The sequence below is a fragment of the Carcharodon carcharias genome, chromosome 10 (genome assembly GCF_017639515.1).
Source record: "Carcharodon carcharias isolate sCarCar2 chromosome 10, sCarCar2.pri, whole genome shotgun sequence".
Lineage (NCBI taxonomy): Eukaryota > Metazoa > Chordata > Chondrichthyes > Lamniformes > Lamnidae > Carcharodon > Carcharodon carcharias.
In genome coordinates this window covers 116,388,996-116,409,223 of record NC_054476.1, presented here as the reverse complement: position 1 = coordinate 116,409,223, position 20,228 = coordinate 116,388,996, and the positions used below count along the sequence as shown (strand labels likewise).

The window sequence follows — 20,228 nt, the reverse complement described above, 5'->3', positions numbered from 1 at the left end:
TCCCTACCCCCCACTCCTCTCCCTTCCCCTCCCCCCTTCCTTTCCCTCCTCTCTTCTCCATTCCCTCCCACTCCTCTACCTTCCCCTTCCACTCCTCTCCCTTCCCCTCCACTCCTGTTCTTTCCCCTCCCACTCCTCTCCCTTCCCCTCCCACTCCTCTCACTTTCCTGCCTTTCCCCTCACTTCCCCTCCATTCCTCTTTCTTCCCATCCATTCCTATCCCTTCCCTACACTCCTCTCCATTCGCCTCCCACTGCTCTCCCTTCCCCCCCTCTCTCCTCCCTTCCCCTCCACTCTTCTCCTTTCCTTCCCACTTCTCTCCCTTCCCCTCACACTCCTCTTCCTTCCCTTCCTCTCCTCTCCCTTCCCCTCCTCTCCTCCCTTCCCCTCCATTCCACTTCCTTTTCCTCCTCTCTTCTCCATTCCCTCCAACTACTTTCCCTTCCCCTCCCACTCCTCTCCCTTCCCCTCTGACTCTCTCCCTTCCCTTCCCAATTCTCTCCTTTCCCCTCCACTCCTCTTCCTTCACCTCCTATTCCTGTCCCTTCCCCTCCCACTCCGCTCCCTTCCCCTCCTCTCCTCTCCCTTCCCTCCACCCCTCTTCCTTCCCCACCTCTCTTCTCCATTCACTCTGACTTCTCTCCTTTCCCCTCCACTCCTCTCCCTTCCCCTCCACTCCTCTCTCTTCCCCTCATATGCTCTCTTCACCCTTACCCTCCACTCCTCTCTCTTCCCTTCCTTTCTTATCCCTTCCCCCCACTCCTCTCCATTCGCCTCGCACTCCTCTACCTTCCCCTCATCTCTCCTCCCTTCCCCTCCACTCTTCTCCTTTCCTTCCCACTCCTCTCCCTTCCCCTCCACACCTCTTCCTTCCCCTCCTCTCTTCTCCATTCCCTCCGACTTCTCTCCTTTCCCCTCCACTCCTCTCCCTTCCCCTCCCGCCTCTCTCCCTACCCCTCCTCTCCACTCCCTTCCCTTCCCACTCCTCTCCTTTCCCCTCCACTCCTCTTCCTTCCCCTCCCACTTCTCTCCTTTCCCGTCCCACTCCTCTCCCGTCCCCTCCACTCCTCTCTCTTCCCCTCATATGCTCCCTTCTCCCTTACCCTCCACTCCTCTCTCTTCCCCTCCCCTCCTCTTCCTATTCCTCTTCTCTTCTCCAATCCATCCAACTCCTCTCCCTTCCACTCCCACTCCTCTCCATTCCCCTCCCACTCCTCTCCATTTCCCTCCTCTCCTCTCACTTCCCCTCCACTCGACTTTCTTCCCCTCCTTTCCTATCCCTTCCCCCACTCCTCTCCATTCCCGTCCCACTCCTCTCTTCTCCATTCACCTCCTCTCTTCTCCATTCCTCTCCCTTCCCACACTCCCCTCCCTTTCCCCACTCATCTCCCTTTCCCTCCTTTCATCTCCCTTCTGCTCATCTCTTCTCCATTCCCTCCCAATCCTCTACCTTCCCCTCCCACTCCTCTCCATTCTCCTCCTCTCTTCTCCATTCCCCTCCTCTCTTCTCCATTCCTTCCCATTCCTCTCCCTTCCCCTGCTCTCCTCTCTCTTCCCCTCCTCTCTTCTCCCTTCCTCTCCCTTCCTCTACCTTCACCTCCTCCCCTCTGCCTTCCCCTCCACTACTCTCTCTTCCCCTCCTCTCCTATCCCTTCCCCCACTCCTCTCTTATCCCCTCCCACTCCTCACCCTTCCCCTCCACTCCTCTCTCTTCCCCTCCTCTCCTATCCCTTCCCCCCATTCCTATCCCTTCCCCTCCCAATCCTCTTCCTGCTCCTCCTCTCTTTTCCATTCCTTCCCATCCTCTCCCTTCCCCTCCTCTCCTCTCTCTTCCCCTCTTCTCTTCTCCCTTCCCCTCCATTACACTCTCTTCCCCTCTCCTTTCCCTTCCACTCCTCTCCCTTCCCCTCCTGTCTTCTCCCTTCCTCTCCACTATTCTCCTTTCCTTCCCATTCCTCTCCCTTCCCCACTCCTCCCCCTTCCCCTCCTCTCCTCTCCCTTGCCCTCCAACTCTCTCCGTTCCCTTCCCAATTGTCTGCTTTCCCCTCCACTCCTCTTCATTCCCCTCCCATTTCTCTCCCTTCCCCTCCCACTCCGCTCCCTTCCCCTCCTCTCCTCTCCCTTCCCCTCCACCCCTCTTCCTTCCCCTCCTCTCTTCTCCATTCCCTCCAACTTCTCTCCTTCCACTCCCACTCCTCGCCCTTCCCCTCCCCTCCTCTTGCTTCTCCTCCTCTCTTATCTATTCCCTCCAATTCCTCTCCCTTCCCCTCCCATTCCTCTCCCTTCACCTCCCACTCCTCTCTCTTCCCACCACTCCTCTTCCTTCCCCTCCTCTCCTCTAGCTTCCCCTCTTCTCTTCTCCCTTCCCTTCCATTACACTCTCTTCCCCTCTCCTTTCCCCTCCATTCCTCTTCCTTCCACTCCCCTCCTCTTCCTTCTCCTCTTCTCTTCTCTATTGCCTCCAACTCCTCTCCCTTCCCCTCCCACTCCTCTCCCTTCCACTCCCCTCCTCTTCCTTCTCCTCCTCTCTTATCTATTCCCTCCAATTCCTCTCCCTTCCCCTCCCACTCCTCTCCCTTCACCTCCCACTCCTCTCTCTTCCCACCACTCCTCTGCCTTCCCCCCTTCTCCTCTCTCTTCCCCTCTCCTTTCCTCTGCTCTCCTCTCTCTTCCCTCCTCTTCCTCTCCTCTCCCTTCTCCATTCCCTCCCACTCCTCTATCTTCCCCTCCCACTCCTCTCCCTTCCCCACTCCTCTCCCTCCCCTCCACTCCTCTTCTTTCCCCTCCCACTCCTCTCTCTTCCCCTCCCGCTCCTCTCCCTTCCCCGCCTCTCCTCTCTTCTCCCTTCCCCTCTTCTCTTCTCTTCTCCCTTCCCCTCCACTCTTCTCCATTCCTTCCCATTCCTCTCCCTTTCCCCCACTCCTCTGCTATCCCCTTCTCCCCTCTCTCTTCCCCTCCTCTCTTCTTCCTTCCTCTCCCATTCCGCTACCTTCCCCTCCTCCCCTTCCCTTCCCGCTCCTCTCCTTTGTCCTCCACGCCTCTTCCTTCCCCTCCAACTCCTCTCCCTTCCCCTCCCACTTCTCTCCCTTTCCCTTCCACTGCTCTCCTTTCCCCTCATATGCTCTCTTCTCCCTTCCCCTCCACTCCTCTCTCTTCCCCTCCTCTCCTCTTCCTTCCCTTCCTTCCTTCTCCATTCCTTCCCATTCCTCTCCCTTTCACCACTCCGCTCCCTTCCCCTCCTCTCTTCTCCCTTCCGCTCATCTCTTCTCCTTTCCTTCCCATTCCTCTCCCTTCCCCTCTCTACTCTCCCTTCCCTCCTCTCCTCTCTCTTCCCTTCCTCTCTTCTCCCTTCCTCTCCATTCCTCTACCTTCCCCTCCTCCCCTCTGCCTTCCCCTCCACTACTCTCTCTTCCCCTCTTCTCTTCTCCCTTCCCCTTCATTCCTCTCCCTTCCACTCCCCTCCTCTTCCTTCTTCTCCTCTCTTATCTATTCCCTCCAATTCCTCTCCCTTCCCCTCCCATTCCTATGCCTTCCCCGCACTCCTATCCCTTCCCCTCCCAATCCTGTCCCTGCCCCTCCTCTCTTTTCCATTCCTTCCCATCCTCTCCCTTCCCCTCCTCTCCTCTCTCTTCCCCTCTTCTCTTCTCCCTTCCCCTTCATTCCTCTCCCTTCCTCTCCCCTCCTCTTCCTCCTCCTCCTCTCTTTTCCATTCCTTCCAATTCCACTCGCTTCCCCTCCCACTCCTCCCACCTCGCCTCCCCTGCTCTTCATTCTCCTCCTCTCTTCTCCATATCCTCCAATTCCTCTCCCTTCCCCTCCCACTCCTCTCCCTTCACCTCCTACGCCTCTCCCTTCCCCCGACTCCTCTCCCTTCCCCTCCTCTCTTCTCCCTTCCACTCATCGCTTTTCCTTTCCTTCCCATTCCTCTCCCTTCCCCCACTCCTCTCCCTTCCCCTCCTCACCTCTATCTTCTCCCTCCTGTCTTCCCCCTTCCTCTCCCATTCCTCTCCCTTCCCCTCACACTCCTCTCCCTGCCCCTCCTCTCTTCTCTATTCCTTCCCATCCTCTCCCTTCCCCTCCTCTCCTCTCTCTTCCCCTCTTCTCTTCTCCCTTCCCCTCCAATTCCTCTCCCTTCCCCTCCACTCTTCTCCCTTCACCTCCCACTCTTCTCTCTTCCCACCACTCCTCTCCCTTCCCCTCTTCTCCTCTCTCTTCCCCTTTCCTTTCCCCTCCGCTCCTCTCCTCTCCCTTCCCTTCTCTTCCTCTCCTATCTCTTCTCCATTCACTCTCACTCCTCTACCTTCCCCTCCCACTGCTCTCCCTACCCCCCACTCCTCTCCCGACCCTTCACCCCTCTTCCTTTCCCTCCTCTCTTCTCCATTCCCTCCCACTCCTCTACCTTCCCTTCCCACTCCTCTCCCTTCCCCCACTACTCTCCCCTCCCCTCCACTCCTCTTCTTTCCCCTCCCACTCCTCTCTTCCCCTCCCACTCCTCTCCCTTCCCCTCCCGCTCCTCTCACTTTCCCGCCTCTCCCCTCACATCCCCTCCACTCCTCTTTCTTCCCATTCTTTCCTATCCCTTCCCTCCACTCCTCTCCGTTCGCCTCCCATTGCTCTACCTTCCCCTCCTCTCTTCTCCCTTCTCCTCCACTCTTCTCCTTTCCTTCCCACTCCTCTCCCTTGCCCTCACACTCCTCTCCCTTCTTTTCCTCTCCTCTCCCTTCCCCTCTTCTCTTCTCCCTTCCCCTCCATTCCACTTCCTTTTCCTCCTCTCTTCTGCATTCGCTCCAACTACTCTCCCTTCCCCTCCCAATCCTCTCCCTTCCCCTCCGACGCTCTCCCTTCCCTTCCCAATTCTCTCCTTTCCCCTTCACTCCTCTTCCTTCCCCTCCTCGCCTCTCCCTTCACCTCCACCCCTCTTCCTTCCACTACTCTCTTCTCCATTCCCTCCGACTTCTCTCCTTTCCCCTCCACTCCTCTTCCTTCCCCTCCCACTCCTCTACCTTCCCCTCCCGCTCCTCTCCCTACCCCTCCTCTCCACTCCATTCCCTTCCCACTCCTCTCCCTTCCCCTCCCCTCCTCTCTCTTCCCCTCATATGCTCTCTTCTCCCTTCCCCTCCACTCTTCTCTCTTCCCCTTCCCTCGTCTTCCTTTTCCTCCTCTCTTCTCCAATCCCTCCAACTCCTCTCCCTTCCCCTCCCACTCCTTTCCATTCCCCTCCCACTCCTCTCCATTTCCCACCTCTCCTCTCACTTCCCCTCCACTCTTCTTTCTTCCCCTCCTTTCTTATCCCTTCCCCCCACTCCTCTCGGTTCGCCTCCCACTCCTCTACCTTCCCCTCATCTCTTCTCCCTTCCCCTCCACTCCTTCCCATTACTCTCCCTTCCCCTCCCACTCCGCTCCCTTCCCCTCCTCTCTTCTCCCTGCCCCTCCATTCCACTCCCTTTTCCTCCTCTCTTCTCCATTCCCTCCAACTACTCTCCCTTCCCCTCCCACTCCTCTCCCTTCCCCTCCGACTCTCTCCCTTCCCTTCCCAATTCTCTCCTTTCCCCTCCACTCCTCTTCATTCCCCTCCCATTCCTCTCCATTCCCCTCCCACTCCGCTCCCTTCCCCTTCTCTCCTCTCCCTTCCCCTCCACCCCTCTTCCTTCCCCTCCTCTCTTCTCCATTCCCTCCAACTTCTCTCCTTTCCCCTCCACTCCTCTCCCTTCCCCTGCCACTCCTCTCCCTTCCCCTCCTCTCCACTCCCTTCCCTTCCCACTCCTCTCCCTTCCCCTCCACTCCTCTCTCTTCCCCTCATATGCTCTCTTCTCCCTTACCCTCCACTCCTCTCACTTCCCCTGCCCTCCTCTTCCATTTCCTCCTCTCTTCTCCAATCCATCCAACTCCTCTCCCTTCCACTCCCACTCCTCTCCATTCACCTCCCACTTATCTCCATTTCCCTCCTCTCCTTTCTCCACTCATCTCTTCTCCTTTCCTTCCCATTCCTCTCCCTTCCCCTCCTCTCTTCTCTCTTCCCCTCCATTCCACTTCCTTTTCCTCTTATCCATTCCCTCCAACTACTCTCCCTTCCCCTCCCACTCCTATCCCTTCCCCTCCGACTCTCTCCCTTCCCTTCCCAATTCTCTCCTTTCCCCTCCATTCCTTTTCATTCCCCTCCTATTCCTCTCCATTCCCCTCCCACTCCACCTCCTTCCCCTCCTCTCCTCTACCTTCCTCTCCACCCCTCTTCCTTCCCATCCTCTCTTCTCCATTCCCTCCGACTCCTCTCCTTTCCCCTCCACTCCTCTCCCTACCCCTCCTCTCCAATCCCTTCCCTTCCCACTCCTCTCCTTTCCCCTCCACTCCTCTTCCTTTCCTTCCCACTTCTCTCCTTTCCCCTCCCACTCCTCTCCCTTCCCCTCCTCTCCACTCCCTTCCCTTCCCACTCCTCACCCTTACCCTCCACTCCTCTCTCTTCCCCTCCCCTCCTCTTCCTTTTCCTCCTCTCTTCTCCAATCCATCCAACTCCTCTCCCTTCCACTCCCACTCCTCTCCATTCCCCACCCGCTCCTCTCCATTTCCCTCCTCTCCTCTCACTTCCCCTCCACTCCTCTTTCTTCCCCTCCTTTCCTATCCCTTCCCCCACTCCTTTCCATTCCCCTCCCACTCCTCTCCCTTCCCCTCCTCTCTTCTGCCTTCTGCTCATCTCTTCTCCTTTCCTTCCCATTCCTCTGCCTTCCCCCCACTCCTCTCCCTTCCCATCCACCCCACTCCTTTATCCTCCTCTCTTCTCCATTCCCTCCCACTCCTCTACCTTCCCCTCCCACTCCTCTCCCTTCCCCTCCTCTCTTCTCCATTCCCCTCCTCTCTTCTCCATTCCTTCCTATTCCTTTCCCTTCCACCACTCCTCTCCCTTCCCCTCCTCTCTTCTCCCTTCTGCTCATCTCTTCTCCTTTCCTTCCCATTCCTCTCCCTTCGCCCCACTCCTCTCCCTTCTCCTTCTCTCCTCTCTCTTCCCCTCCTCTCTTCTCCCTTCCTCTCCCTTCCTCTACCTTCCCCTCCTCCCCTCTGCCTTCCCCTCCACTACTCTCTTTTCCCCTCCTCTCCTATAACTTGCCCCACTCCTCTCCTATCCCCTCCCACTCCTCACCCTTCCCCTCCACTCCTCTCTCTCTTCCCCTCCTCTCCTATCCCTTCCCCCATTCCTATCCCTTCCCCTCCCAATCCTCTTCCTGCTCCTCCTCTCTTTTCCATTCCTTCCCATCCTCTCCCTTCCCCTCCTCTCCTCTCTCTTCCCCTCTTCTATTCTCCCTTCCCCTCCATTACACTCTCTTCCCCTTTCCTTTCCCTTCCACTCCTCTCCCTTCCCCTCCTCTCCTCTCCCTTGCCCTCCGACTCTCTCCCTTCCCTTCCCAATTCTCTGCTTTCCCCTCCACTCCTTTTCATTCCCCTCCCATTTCTCTCCCTTCCCCTCCCAGTCCGCTCCCTTCCCCTCCTCTCCTCTCCCTTCCCCTCCACCCCTCTTCCTTCCCCTCCTCTCTTCTCCATTCCCTCCAACTCCTCTCCCTTTCCCTCCCACTCCTCGCCCTTCCCCTCCCCTCCTCTTCCTTCTCCTCCTCTCTTATCTATTCCTTCCAATTCCTCTCCCTTCACCTCCCACTCCTCTCTCTTCCCACCACTCCTCTCCCTTCCCCTCCTCTCCTCTCTCTTCCCCTCTTCTCTTCTCCCTTCTCCTCCATTACACTCTCTTCCCCTCTCCTTTCCCCTCCACTCCTCTCTCTTCCCCTCCCCTCCTCTTCCTTCTCCTCCTCTCTTCTCTATTGCCTCCAACTCCTCTCCCTTCCCCTCCCACTCCTCTCCCTTCCACTCCCCTCCTCTTCCTTCTCCTCCTCTCTTATCTATTCCTTCCAATTCCTCTCCCTTCACCTCCCACTCCTCTCTCTTCCCACCACTCCTCTCCCTTCCCCTCCTCTCCTCTCTCTTCCTCTCTTCTCTTCTCCCTTCTCCTCCATTACACTCTCTTCCCCTCTCCTTTCCCCTCCACTCCTCTCTCTTCCCCTCCCCTCCTCTTCCTTCTCCTCCTCTCTTCTCTATTCCCTCCAATTCCTCTCCCTTCCCCTCCCACTCCTCTCCCTTCACCTCCCACTCCTCTCCCTTCCCCTCTTCTCCTCTCCCTTCCCCTCTTCTCCTCTCTCTTCCCTCCTCTTCCTCTCCTCTCTCCTCTCCATTCCCCCACTCCTCTCCCTTCCCCTCCACTCCTCTCCCTTCCCCTCCTCTCCTCTCTTATCCCTTCCCCTCTTCTCTTCTCTTCTCCCTTCCCCTCCTCTCTTCTCCATTCCTTCCCATTCCTCTCCCTGCTCCCCACTCCTCTGCTATCCCCTCCTTCCCTCTCTCTTCCGCTCCTCTCTTCTTCCTTCCTCTCCCATTCCGCTACCTTCCCCTCCTCCCCTTCCCTTCCCGCTCCTCTCCTTTGCCCTCCACTCCTCTTCCTTCCCCTCCAACTCCTCTCCCTTCCCCTCCCACTTCTCTCCTTTTACCTCCCACTGCTCCCCTTTCCCCTCATATGCTCTCTTCTCTCTTCCCCTCCACTCCTCTCTCTTCCCCTCCTCTCCTCTTCCTTTTCCTCCTCTCTTCTCCAATCCATCCAACTCCTCTCCCTTCCCCTCCCACTCCTCTCCCTTCCCCTCCCACTCACTCCCTTTCCCTCCTCTCCTCTCTCTTCCCCTACACTCCTCATTCTTCCCCTCCTTTCCTATCCCTTCCCCCACTCCTCTCCATTCCCCTCAAACTCCTCTCCCTTCCCCTCCTCTCTTGTCCCTTCCCTTCCTCCCTTCTCCATTCCTTCCCATTCCTCTCCCTTCCCCCCCACTACTCTCCCTTCCCTCCTCTCCTCTCTCTTCCCCTCCTCTCTTCTCCCTTCCTCTCCATTCCTCTACCTTCCCCTCCTCTTCCTTCTCCTCCTCTCTTCTCCATTCCCTCCAATTCCTCTCCCTTCCACTCCCACTCCGCTCCCTGCCCCTCCTCTCTTCTCCATTCCTTCCTATCCTCTCTATTCCCCTCCTCTCTTCTCTCTTCCCCTCTTCTCTTCTCCCTTACCCTCCACTCCTCTCTCTTTCCCTCCTCTCCTCTTCCTTCTCCTCCTCTCTTCTCCATTCCCTCTAACTCCTCTCCCTTCCCCTCCCACTCCTCTCCCTTCGCCACCCACTCCTCTCCCTTCCTCTCCCCTCCTCTTCCTTCTCCCCCTCTCTTTTCCATTCCCTCCAATTCCTCTCCCTTCCCCTCCCACTCCTCTCTCTTCCCCTCCCCTCCTCTTCCTTCTCCTCCTCTCTTATCCATTCCCTCCAACTCCTCTCCCTTCCCCTCTTCTCCTCTCTCTTCCCCTCTCCTTTCCCCTCCTCTCCCTTCCCTCCTGTTCCTCTCCTCTCTCTTCTCCATTCCCTCCCACTCCTCTACCTTCCCCTCCCACTCCTCTCCCTTCCCCCACTCCTCTCCCTTCCCCTCCACCCCTCTTCCTTACCCTCCTCTCTTCTCCATTCCCTCCCATTCCTCTACCTTCCCCTCCCACTCCTCTCCCTTACCCCCATTCCTCTCCCTTCTCCTCCACTCCTCTTCCTTCCCCTCCCAATCCTCTCTCTTCCCCTCCCGCCCCTCTCCTTTCCCCTTCTCTCCTCTCTTCTCCCTTCCCCTCCACTCCTCTCCCTTCCCTTCTTCTCTTCTCTTCTCCCTTCCCCTCCTCTTTTCTCAATTCCATCCCATTCTTCTCCCTTCACCCCACTCTTCTCCTTTCCCCTCCACCCCTCTCTCTTCCCCTCCTCTCCTATCCCTCCCCCTCCCACTCCTCTTCCTTTTCCTCCTCTCTTCTCCATTCCCTCCAATTCCTCTCCCCCTCCCACTCCTCTCCCTGCCCCTTCTCTCTTCTCCATTCTTTCCCATCCTCTCCCTTCCCCTCCTCTCCTCTTCTTTCTCCTCCTCTCTTCTCCATTCCCTCCAACTCCTCTCCCTTCCCCTCCCACTCCTCTCTCTTCCCCTCCCCTCCTCTTCCTTCTCCTCCTCTCATTTCTATTCCTTCCAATTCCTATCCCTTCACCTCCCACTCCTCTCTCTTCCCACCACTCCTCTCCCTTCTCCTCTCTCTTTCCCTCTCTTTTCCCCTCCTCTCCTCTCCTCTCCCTTCCCTCCTCTTCCTCTCCTCTCTCTTCTCCATTCCCTCCCACTCCTCTACCTTCCCCTCCCACTCCTCTTCCTTCCCCTCCCACTCCTCTCCGTTCGCCTCCCACTCCTCTCTCTTCCCACTACTCCTCTCCCTTCCCTCTCTACTCCTCTCCCTTCCCCTCCTCTCTTCTCGCTTCCCCTCCTGCTCTTTATCTAATATCTTCTCTATTTCCCTCACTCTGCACCCCTACCCATTATAAACAACACTGCAAGATATTTGGTAGCAATAAACAAAAATTATTGTACATAATTTGCACTTCCTGTTGGCGACGCACCTAATTCTTGCCACATATCTGAGCCAATCAACATGTGACAGCAGATTAAAACAGCAGAGGGTAGGAAGGACCAAAGTGAAGAAAATGGCTGGAAAAACCAAACCCCCTGATCGTCGAATATGCATTACAATAGCATAATACCCTATTAATATAAAAGACCAACTCCTTGACTTACCATGGGGAATGGCATGGGAATCTGCTAGTACAGTGTAAGAAAACAAAACAACTAGGGAACTAAAGTAACATACGCAAATTGTGGCACTGTTAGACCAAGTCGCCTGAATGGAAATGATACAGGATTTTGTTTTAAAGGATAGCATCTGCTCTGTATATTCTATTGCCCCAGGGCTTCCTTTCAAGAAGCACTTTGAAAGCCCAAAAATTTGGCCATGTTTCAATATTCTCCATGAATAAACAAATCCGTGTGAAAAGGGATTGAGATAGCCAAAATTACCATACAATTCATGTGTTACTAACAGTATTTTCTCCCTCATTGTTGTTTCAGAGTATAAAACTCCTGAGACAACTGGCTCTGGTAAACAAGCACCAGTTTTAACCACTACAAGAACATCACAAGTGATGAAGGTTGTAGAAGGTAAGTGCTCACTGAACAAATATTCAGTAATCATTAACCTATTTCAGAAGCATTTGCAGTGGTCTATGGTAACTATGGGAACGTGGTCTGATTGCTTTATTTGGCCAGTGTTCTTGAATTAAGTGGTGGATGCATCAGTACTGGGTTGATTTTCACTGCCAAACTGCTTATATTTGTGACAATATTGCTATCATATCTCATCCCCAACCTCCACTATCATTCTTCAGCTGTGTGCCTTTATTGATCGTGCTTTGAATCTGCCTCCATCGTCAAACTGGGAATCTCGCGACTTCTTGATCATGCACCTGTGAGTGCATGGTGAACGTGTGGGTGCATGTGTGTGGTTGCACAGTTACAGATAATTCATATCACAAACTAAATAACCCCACACACACAGTTCCATTTTCTATATGCGCACATTTGTACATGTTAACAAGATTTGCTTTGGCATTTAAGCCACTGCCTTTTATTCACAAGACATAAAAGCAATTGTGAAGATGCCATTTATGTACCAACCTAATGGAAAGCACATGCATTTTCCCTGAAGTCTATTTTTGGTCCGGTTTTTGATAAATTATTGTATATATCTATTTATTTTGACAATTTAATGGTGTATCTGAATCCCTGTACTATGCTCATCAAATACCTCCACAGATTAGCAGGATATGCCTCTGAGTCCCTGTTGCTTGCTGAGGAAGTTATCGTACATTTTATTCGGCAGGTTGTTGGTTGCCAAGTGCCAGCATGTATTCAATTTCCCCATTCAACCTCAATGCTTTTGTTAAGCATACACTTTGGATTGGACTTTCTTAAATCTGCATTTACTCAGACCTACTTGTTGAAAATGAGTCAATTCATCCCAGTCCGCAAATCGAATACTTCATTCTGCACAGCAAGTTGCACTTTCAGAGTATTTGAATAAAAACATTTTTGTGATTCAGTTCATTTCTGATTCATGAGTCACAAATCTATAAAAGTTAATTTTCTTCAATTGATAATTAAAAATTTGGAGGATGTTTTTCATCTACTATTATCACTCGTTGTGAGGAATGGAATGGCAGGCAGACTAAAATTTACAACAACAACTGACAAATAACTTATGCAGCATGTTTAATGCAGTAAAATGTTCCAAAGCGCGTCACAGGAGTGTGATCAAACAAAATTGGACACCAAGCCACATAAGGCGATACGAGGACAGGTGACTGAAAGCTTGCTCACAGAGGTAGATTTTAAGAAGAAGGAGTAGAGAGGGGTAGAGAAGTGAAGGGATTTATGGAAGGAATTCCAGAGTTTATTGACTTAGCTTGAAGGCAAGGCCATTAATGGTGGAATGAAACTGGGGCTGTGCAGGAGTCCAGAATTGGAGAAAGCATGGATCTCTGAAGGCTCTAGGGCTGGAGAGGTTACTGAGATAGGGAGGGGCGAGGCCATGGAGGGATTTGAAAACAAGGATGAGAATTTTAAAATAGAGAAATTGCCAGACTAGGAGTTAATGCAGGCCATCAAGAAAGGGGTGAATGAGACTTGGTGCAAGTTAAGATATGGGCAGCAGAGTTTTGGATCAGTTTTAAGTTTATAGACACCAGAAGTTTGGAGGCCATCCAGGAGAGCATTGGAATAGCCAAGTCCAGTGGTAACAAAGACATTGATGAAGATTTCAGCAGCAGATGAGCTGAAGCAGTGGCAGAAACTGGCATAATTATGTAGCTGAAAATAGACGATCTTTGTGAAGCAAATATGTAGTTGAAAGCACATCTCAGATCATAGGGTTGCCAATGTTACAAGCAGTCTGGTTCAGCCTCATGTTCTTGCCAGGGAGACAGGTGGAGTCAATGGCTTGGGAGAGGAGTTTGTGGTGGAGACCAAAGGCAATGGTTTCAGTTTTTCCAAAATTTAGGAGCCTGCGGAGACCTCCTTATTCAATTTTCATTGGACTTCATTGTTCTGTCAGCTTTCCCACATGAAATGAGCAGGGACCTTATTCTCCCTCAAGGTATTATTTCCATTTGGCTCCCAGGGGTCCAATATTAACGTTTCAATTGAACAAGGTAGACCAACCTAAGACAGCACACTGGAAAATAAAGATGCCCCTGGCTGATATGTTAATCTGACCCACTCCAATCAATTAAAATAGAAGGGGATTCTTTTAGAATTTAAGGATTAAAAATATATTTATTTCCCACCTTCTACAGATGTGAGATTAAATGCAGCTTTGGAACTGGAAACTTTGCATTGCTAGTCAACATCAAAGAGAGAGTGTGGTTGGTGTTGGTGGTGTATTAGGGAAGCAGTCAATCGGATGATTAGACATAAATACCTAACTTTTTCCTATTTTCCCATTCACTTAAACGTACTAGGATAATCTTCTCATGAAAAAGGAAAAGAGATAGAGTGAGATCCACCATCACTTTTTTGTGCTGTTGCCCAGGATTAATTTCAGCTTAATTGAATCATGATGAAGTGCAGTTTCTCTTTAATACCTCATCCAAGTGACCATTTTCCATTTGTGAGCATGGATTGTGAGCACTGGAAGGATATTTTCTCATGGAACCCAACCCTGCCCTTGCCTGACATTAATTTTCACAGTGGTCACTGGTACGAGCAGGCACACTGGAGAATTTCTCCTTCCAGGGGCACCAACACTAATTGTAATATCTCAATTACTGCTGTGATTCCGCTCTGCATGGGTTGGTAGCACTTCAGACATTCAAGAAGTTGCGTAGTGACCTCACTATGCCCTTGGCATGTGTAAGGCTGGAGGATATAAGTTACAGCCTCCATGATAGATGTTCACTATTGCCTGTGATCTTTGTTGCAGGTGTTCACTGTTGTCTGTGACTCTGTACCAGTAAGACTTTATGTATACCTTATGAGTCAGGCATATAGTCAAGTAATCAGCCTATGTAACTATTAGGACCCAGGCTAGATCAAGGCCTGTGCAGAGCTATATAAATTTGTTGCTAGTAATAAGCTTCATGTAATTGTGTTCAACCAGAACCGGTGTCAGTTGCAATATCTTGCTGAGCATAGATAGCATAGAGGTAGATCCCTTGAGGTTTACATCGAGACCCTCAACCTATATGGTGGCAACAGACTGTAAGAGACCACAGTGGGAGTGAGGCTTCTTCTAGTCCTATGCATAAAACAACCCTCCAAATCTTAGCTTTGGAAAGGGCTCAAAAAGTTGTAGCATTAAACACATGGACCACTCTAATTTACATACGATGGTAGAAACTGTTAACCTACTGTCACAATGCTACAGTGCTTGCTCTGTGATGCTGTTATCCTTTAGTCCATTAGCTAGCATACGGGCCTATCGTTTCCTGTTTTCTGCCTCCCTCCCTTTTTGAATAGAAGGGTTATATTTTCTACTTTCCAATCTGATGGAACCTTTCCAGAATCTAGCAAATTTTGGAAAATTAACACCAGCGCATCGATTACCTCATTAGCCACCTCTTTTAAAACCCTAGGATGTAGCCCATTGGGACCTGGAGACTTGCCAGCCTGCAGCTCCATCAATTTGCTCAGTACCGTTTCCCTAGTGATTTCAATTTCACCAAGTTCCTTTCTCCCGATCACCTCCTGATTTGCAGCTATTACTGGAATGTTTTTTGTATCCTTATAGTGAACACAGAAGTAAAATATTTGTTCATCCTTCTGCCATTTCCTTATTATCTACTATTAATTCCACACTGTCACTCTCTAGAGGACCAATGCTCACTTTACCTACCCTTTTCCTTTTTAAATACCTGTAGAAACAGTTCTACATTTCTAGCTGGCTTCCTCTCATACTCTAATTTCTTGCTCCTGATTAACCTTTCAGTCATTCTCTGCCATTCTTTATATTCTGTCCAATCATCTGTCCTGCCACTCATCTTTGTAGAGTTATCTGCTTTTTCCTTAAGTTTGATGCTTTCCTTAACATCTCTAGTTAACCACAGATGGTGGGTCCTCCCCTTAGAATTTTTCTTTATAGTAGGAAAGTACTTATTCTGAATATCCTGAAATATCCCCTTAAAGAAGCCACTGCTTCTCTATTGAACTATCCTCTAGCCTAGTTTCCCAGTTCACTTCAGCTACCTCAGCTTTAATCCCCACATTGTTGACCTTATTTAATTTTAAGATATTAGTCTTAGACCCACTCTTCTCCCTTTCAAATTGGATGTAAAATTCAATCATATTGTGGTCGCTGCTACGTAGGGGTGCCTTTACTCTGAGGTCATTAATTAATCCTGTCATGTTACGCAATATCAAGTCCATTATAACCTGCTCCCTGGTTGGTTCCAGAACATGTTACTCTAAGAAACTATCACAAAAGCATTCTAAGAAATCCTCATCCAGGCTACTACTGCCAATCTGATTTTTCTAGTTTATGTGTAGATTAAAATCACCCATGATTACTGCTGTCCCTTTATCACAAGCACACAATATTTCCTCTTGAATATTTTGTCCTACACTGTGGCTACTGTTAGAGGGCCTGTAGACCATACCCACTAAAAACATTTCCCACCCAAACCAATTCTACATCCTGATCTCCTGAACCAAGGTCATCTTTAACTATTGCACAAATGCCCTCTTTTATTAACAGTGCTACCCCTCCACCTTTACCTAGCTTCCTACTCTTCTTAAATGCCATGTACCCTTCAATATTAAGGACCCAATCTTTGTCATCCTGCAGCCACACCTCTGTAATTGGAATCAGATCATATTTATTTATCTCAGTGTTGGCCGTCAATTCATTTACTTTGTTATGAATGCTTTTTGCATTCAGATAGAGAGCCTTCAGTTTTGACTTTTTGTTACCTTTGTAACATCTAGTCTTAACTGTTGATGTATTCTTAGGTTTTTTCTCTCTGTTCTTTCCTGCCATTCTCTGATCCTCATTTCTCATATTACTATTTTGCTCTCCTGTCTTGATTCCACACCTTGAATTGCTACCTCTACCCAAACTTGACCCCTCACCCCTCTTGTTTAGTTTAAAGCCCTCTCTACTTACTTAGTTATGCAATTTGTGAGGACACTCATCCCAGCATGGTTCAGGTGTAAACCATCCCAACAGTAGTCTGCTCCATCCCATTATCTGCCTCATTGACAGTCACACCCTCCTGTCCCTCACCGCTAACCAAAACAGATGACCCTATTCTAAGAGGAGTGACTGTCTTCTGGAACAAATTACCCAGGTATTTCTCCCCTTTCCTTATGTTGTGCTGTGTCTGCATTTCGGCTTCCAGATCAATAATCCTGATCCAGAATTCCTCAAGCTGCTTACACTTCCTGCAAATTTGTTTGTCATGGATCACCTTGGTGTCCAAAAGCTCCCACATCTCACAGCAGCAATATAACACCTGTCCCACCATTTTAACATGTTATTTAATTTACTTTAATTACCTTCTTCCTATGTATGCTACAATTTACTGTGTTTATTGAATGCTTGTACCACTGACAACTAAGGTTATGTGCTTCTTAACTACAAGGTGTGTCTTCATGTTCTTTGATCCTGTGTCTCCGCCACTCACCTCATGTTGTTTTACCCTGTGTCTCCGCTCTCCTTGTGCTCTTTTATCCTGTGTCTCCGCTCTCTTTTACCCTGTGTCTCCGCTCACCTCGCGCTTTTACCGTGTCTCCGCCGCTCTCCTTGTGCTCGTTTATCCTGTGTCTCCGCTCTCTTTTATCCTTTATCTCTGCTCTCCTCATGCTCTTTTATCCTGTGTTTCAGCTGCTCTCCTTGAGCTCATTTATCCTGTGATTATAATCTTAATACAATCATTCTGTAGAGGGTCTGCCTACATTGCATCTTCTAAAGCAATGGTGAATATGTCTGGGCTCCAGTACGTACAAGGCAGGAAATTGCCTAACACAACCAGGGGAGAGATAATAAGGAAAACAGATCATGTACAAGGGAGCACAGAAGGGAAATGTTAGAGACAAGTAATGTATAGTTTACCAGAAAGATTTAATGATGATCTGAGAATACAAAAAAGAAGAAAAACTTGCATTTATATAGCGCCTTCCAACTCAAAATGTCTCAACATGATTTATAGTCTTTAAGGAAACAAAGTTATTAATGCGAGGTCTTCACATACATTAAAGAAGTTGGAACAATATGAAATGCCTTTTTTCTGGATGGGTCCACACTTGCATGTGTTCAGGAAGAACCATTCAGAAGCTTTAAGTGCTGATAATTTTTGCAATGGCCCAGCATTTGCTGGAGCTGGATATCTGCCCTTTGTTTAATCTTTTTTCGCACTCTTTGGCTGGAAGATTTGAATTTGGATTTACCGCATCGATGCACGGGAGATTAAGGCTGGGATTTTCTGGCCCATTCATGGTGAGACCCACCTCAGGCAATTTGGCGGCCCAGCCAAAAGCCCATTGACTTTTGGCGGGACTCGACAATCCCAGTGGTGAGCGGGGCTGGAAAATCCCGCCCTAAGAGTGGCTTTTGTGACGCGAACACAAATCATTTGGCAATTTGTGGTGATTCGCAACTCACATCCTGGTCTGGAATTTCACCCTTGAGGCAGGGATTGTGAGTTGGGCCATTTCCTGACATCACATTCCCACCTCCTGCCTGCCCACGCTATTTCCATGGTGGGGTGGTGGGGTGGTGGGAATGGGCTGGAGTTGAGCATTCTGCCTCCTGAAGCAAGCCTGTGGTGGGGAAGGAGGCAGACAGATGTCTAGGTGGGCAGGTTAGAAGGCCCCAACTCCATTCACTAGGATTTCAACACAGCTCAGTAAGTGTGTTTGGCACCCTACCCCTCAACTCTCATCCCCACCCCTATGCCCTCTCCATACCTCATGCCTCTTCATATCCCCCATACTCCTTTCATCCCCCCATCCCCCCAATATCCCATGACCCTTTATATCCCCCATGGCACTTACTTTCCGCATACCCCTTCTATATTCCACATACCACCTTATATCCCCCCATATTCCTCATGGCTACCCATCCAATATCCACAATGGACAAAACTAACGAGACCTATTATAACATTGGGAAGTCTTTGAGATGCTCATGAAACTGTCAAAATAAACAAACAGCCATTCAAAAACCTCTTCATAAACTTTAACCCTCTTAGGAGCCTATAGAACTGTCAGTGAAACACACAATCGTTCAAACTCAATTTTCCAGAACTACTTCATTCAATTCAGGTTCACAGGGCGTCAGAGCTTATCGTGACCGGCAATGGGCATTAGGCAGGGTGCACCCAGGACAGGACAGCAGTCCATCACAGGGCACACACTCACACATACTGTGAGAAATTTACCATAGGCAGTCTACCTAACCAGCATACCTTTGGACGATGGGAGGAAATCAGAGCTCCTGACAGAAATCCACGACATGGGGAGAATGTGCAAACTCCACACAGACAGACATCTGAGGTCAGGATTTAGCCTGGATCCCTGAAACAGTGAGGCAGCAGCACTAACCACTGCACCACCATGCTACCCGAGCATTCGAACTCCACTTGAAAAAAAGTTAGTTCTCTTAAGTATTCATAAAACTGTCAAAATAAACAAACATCTATTCAAAACTTTATCAGAAAATTTAATCCTATTAATCCCTCAGAAACTGTCAATCAAAACAAAGGTCACAGTGCCCTTCATGACTGTATTAACAACCCCTGCTGAACTGAATCCATAATTAAGTGTTTGGAGGTCAGCCAAGCATTCATAATGGGATTCCAAGGCACACCTATGTCAACAAAGCTTCTAGAATTGAATATGGTGGTCATCTGCTCCATTGCTTCAAAAGGCTGAACAGGCAATCAAAGAAAAGATTAAGTCGCAGGGGGTGATTGATACATTACAATCTCAATACTGTTGCATGCAGAAGAGCACTTTATCCACTAGAATACGTACTCTAATGCATCTGAACACTTCCACAAGGCTGGTCAATTTAATGGCCACCTACCCTTTAAGAACAAAGCCCTATCATCAGTCACCATTACATTATGACATGTGAAGTTGTGAACGGACCTTTTGGACTTACCTGTCAAAAGGTTCCTAACTGCAGGCTAGATTTCCACCATGCTTCATGAGTCCTTTGAGGTGCTGTGACCCACATCTCCTATCAGAACAGACCCGACTCCATGGAAATAGCTGGGGGTTTGAAATGCCTATTTCCACAATGGAGTAGGCAAGGGTAGGATTGATGAGTACGGGCTCACTACCTACAGCTTTATCCCAGAGCCATAACGTTTCCACATGAAAGGAATGGGGGTGAGAATCCCAGGCTCCTGTCCCACCCATCTTCTTTGAATCCCACCTGCCTCTATTGCAACATGGATACATGAAAATCTGGGCCCCTATATTTTTGTTGCCTTGAGTTTCTGGCTTTATATACAAATGGCGGGCGAATTTAACAAGCCGTTAGTTTCCCTGAATATTCTGGGACAGTGCCTCCTGTAAATAGTAAAATGTTGGATCATGTTGTCATTTGTTTTTTCTTTCATCCCTGTTTAGAATCGCAAATCCGACTTGTGAACGGACGCCACCGATGTGAAGGCCGGGTGGAGATCTACCTGATGGCGCAGTGGGGGACAGTTTGCGATGATGCCTGGGACCTGCGGGCAGCTAGGGTGGTCTGCAGACAGCTGGGCTGTGGCAGAGCCATGGCTGCCAAGGTGGAGGCATATTTTGGGCAGGGCATAGGCATCATCCACCTCGACAACTTAAAATGCAATGGGAATGAGAGCTTGCTTGTGCAGTGCTCTCACATTGGCTGGGATGTCCACAATTGTGACCATAGGGAAGATGCCAGCGTGATGTGCACACTATGAACAATCTCAATAAAAGCACCAGCCTTTGGCTGTGGGGGCAGAGGCGGAGAGGCATGTTGAATATATGTAAATCTATAAATGTGTAAATAGCTCAAAACTACCAAACTGGAATTCCCATATAATGTGCACTTTATATATTTTAATATTATCTCCTGTTACAGGTATAACTCGCAATCATCTTATGAAACATACTTATTTTACTGTACCAGCAAAACGTACTATTGGGCATCTTGGGGAGAGAAATTTGTTTGTGTAGCACTGTTTCTAGCAGTTTCATACAGACTTGCATTGATTCTATGAGGCGGACAGCACCGCAAGTTGCTACTTATACAGTCTGTGAAGTGCTTGTCAGTGATATCAATGAAGAACACTGCATAG

General features: G+C 49.9%; 1 protein-coding gene across 1 annotated transcript in view; it reads left to right on the top strand.

Annotated features, from left to right (window-relative positions):
* The window catches only part of LOC121282862 (scavenger receptor cysteine-rich domain-containing group B protein), a 65,641-nt gene extending 45,791 nt beyond the window's left edge, over positions 1-19,850 (top strand). Inside the window, 4 exon segments of the mRNA XM_041196676.1 lie at positions 12,572-12,591; positions 14,120-14,160; positions 17,069-17,086; positions 19,534-19,850. Coding sequence (XP_041052610.1) covers positions 12,572-12,591; positions 14,120-14,160; positions 17,069-17,086; positions 19,534-19,850 — 396 coding nt within the window.
* The last annotated feature ends 378 nt before the right edge of the window (positions 19,851-20,228 follow it).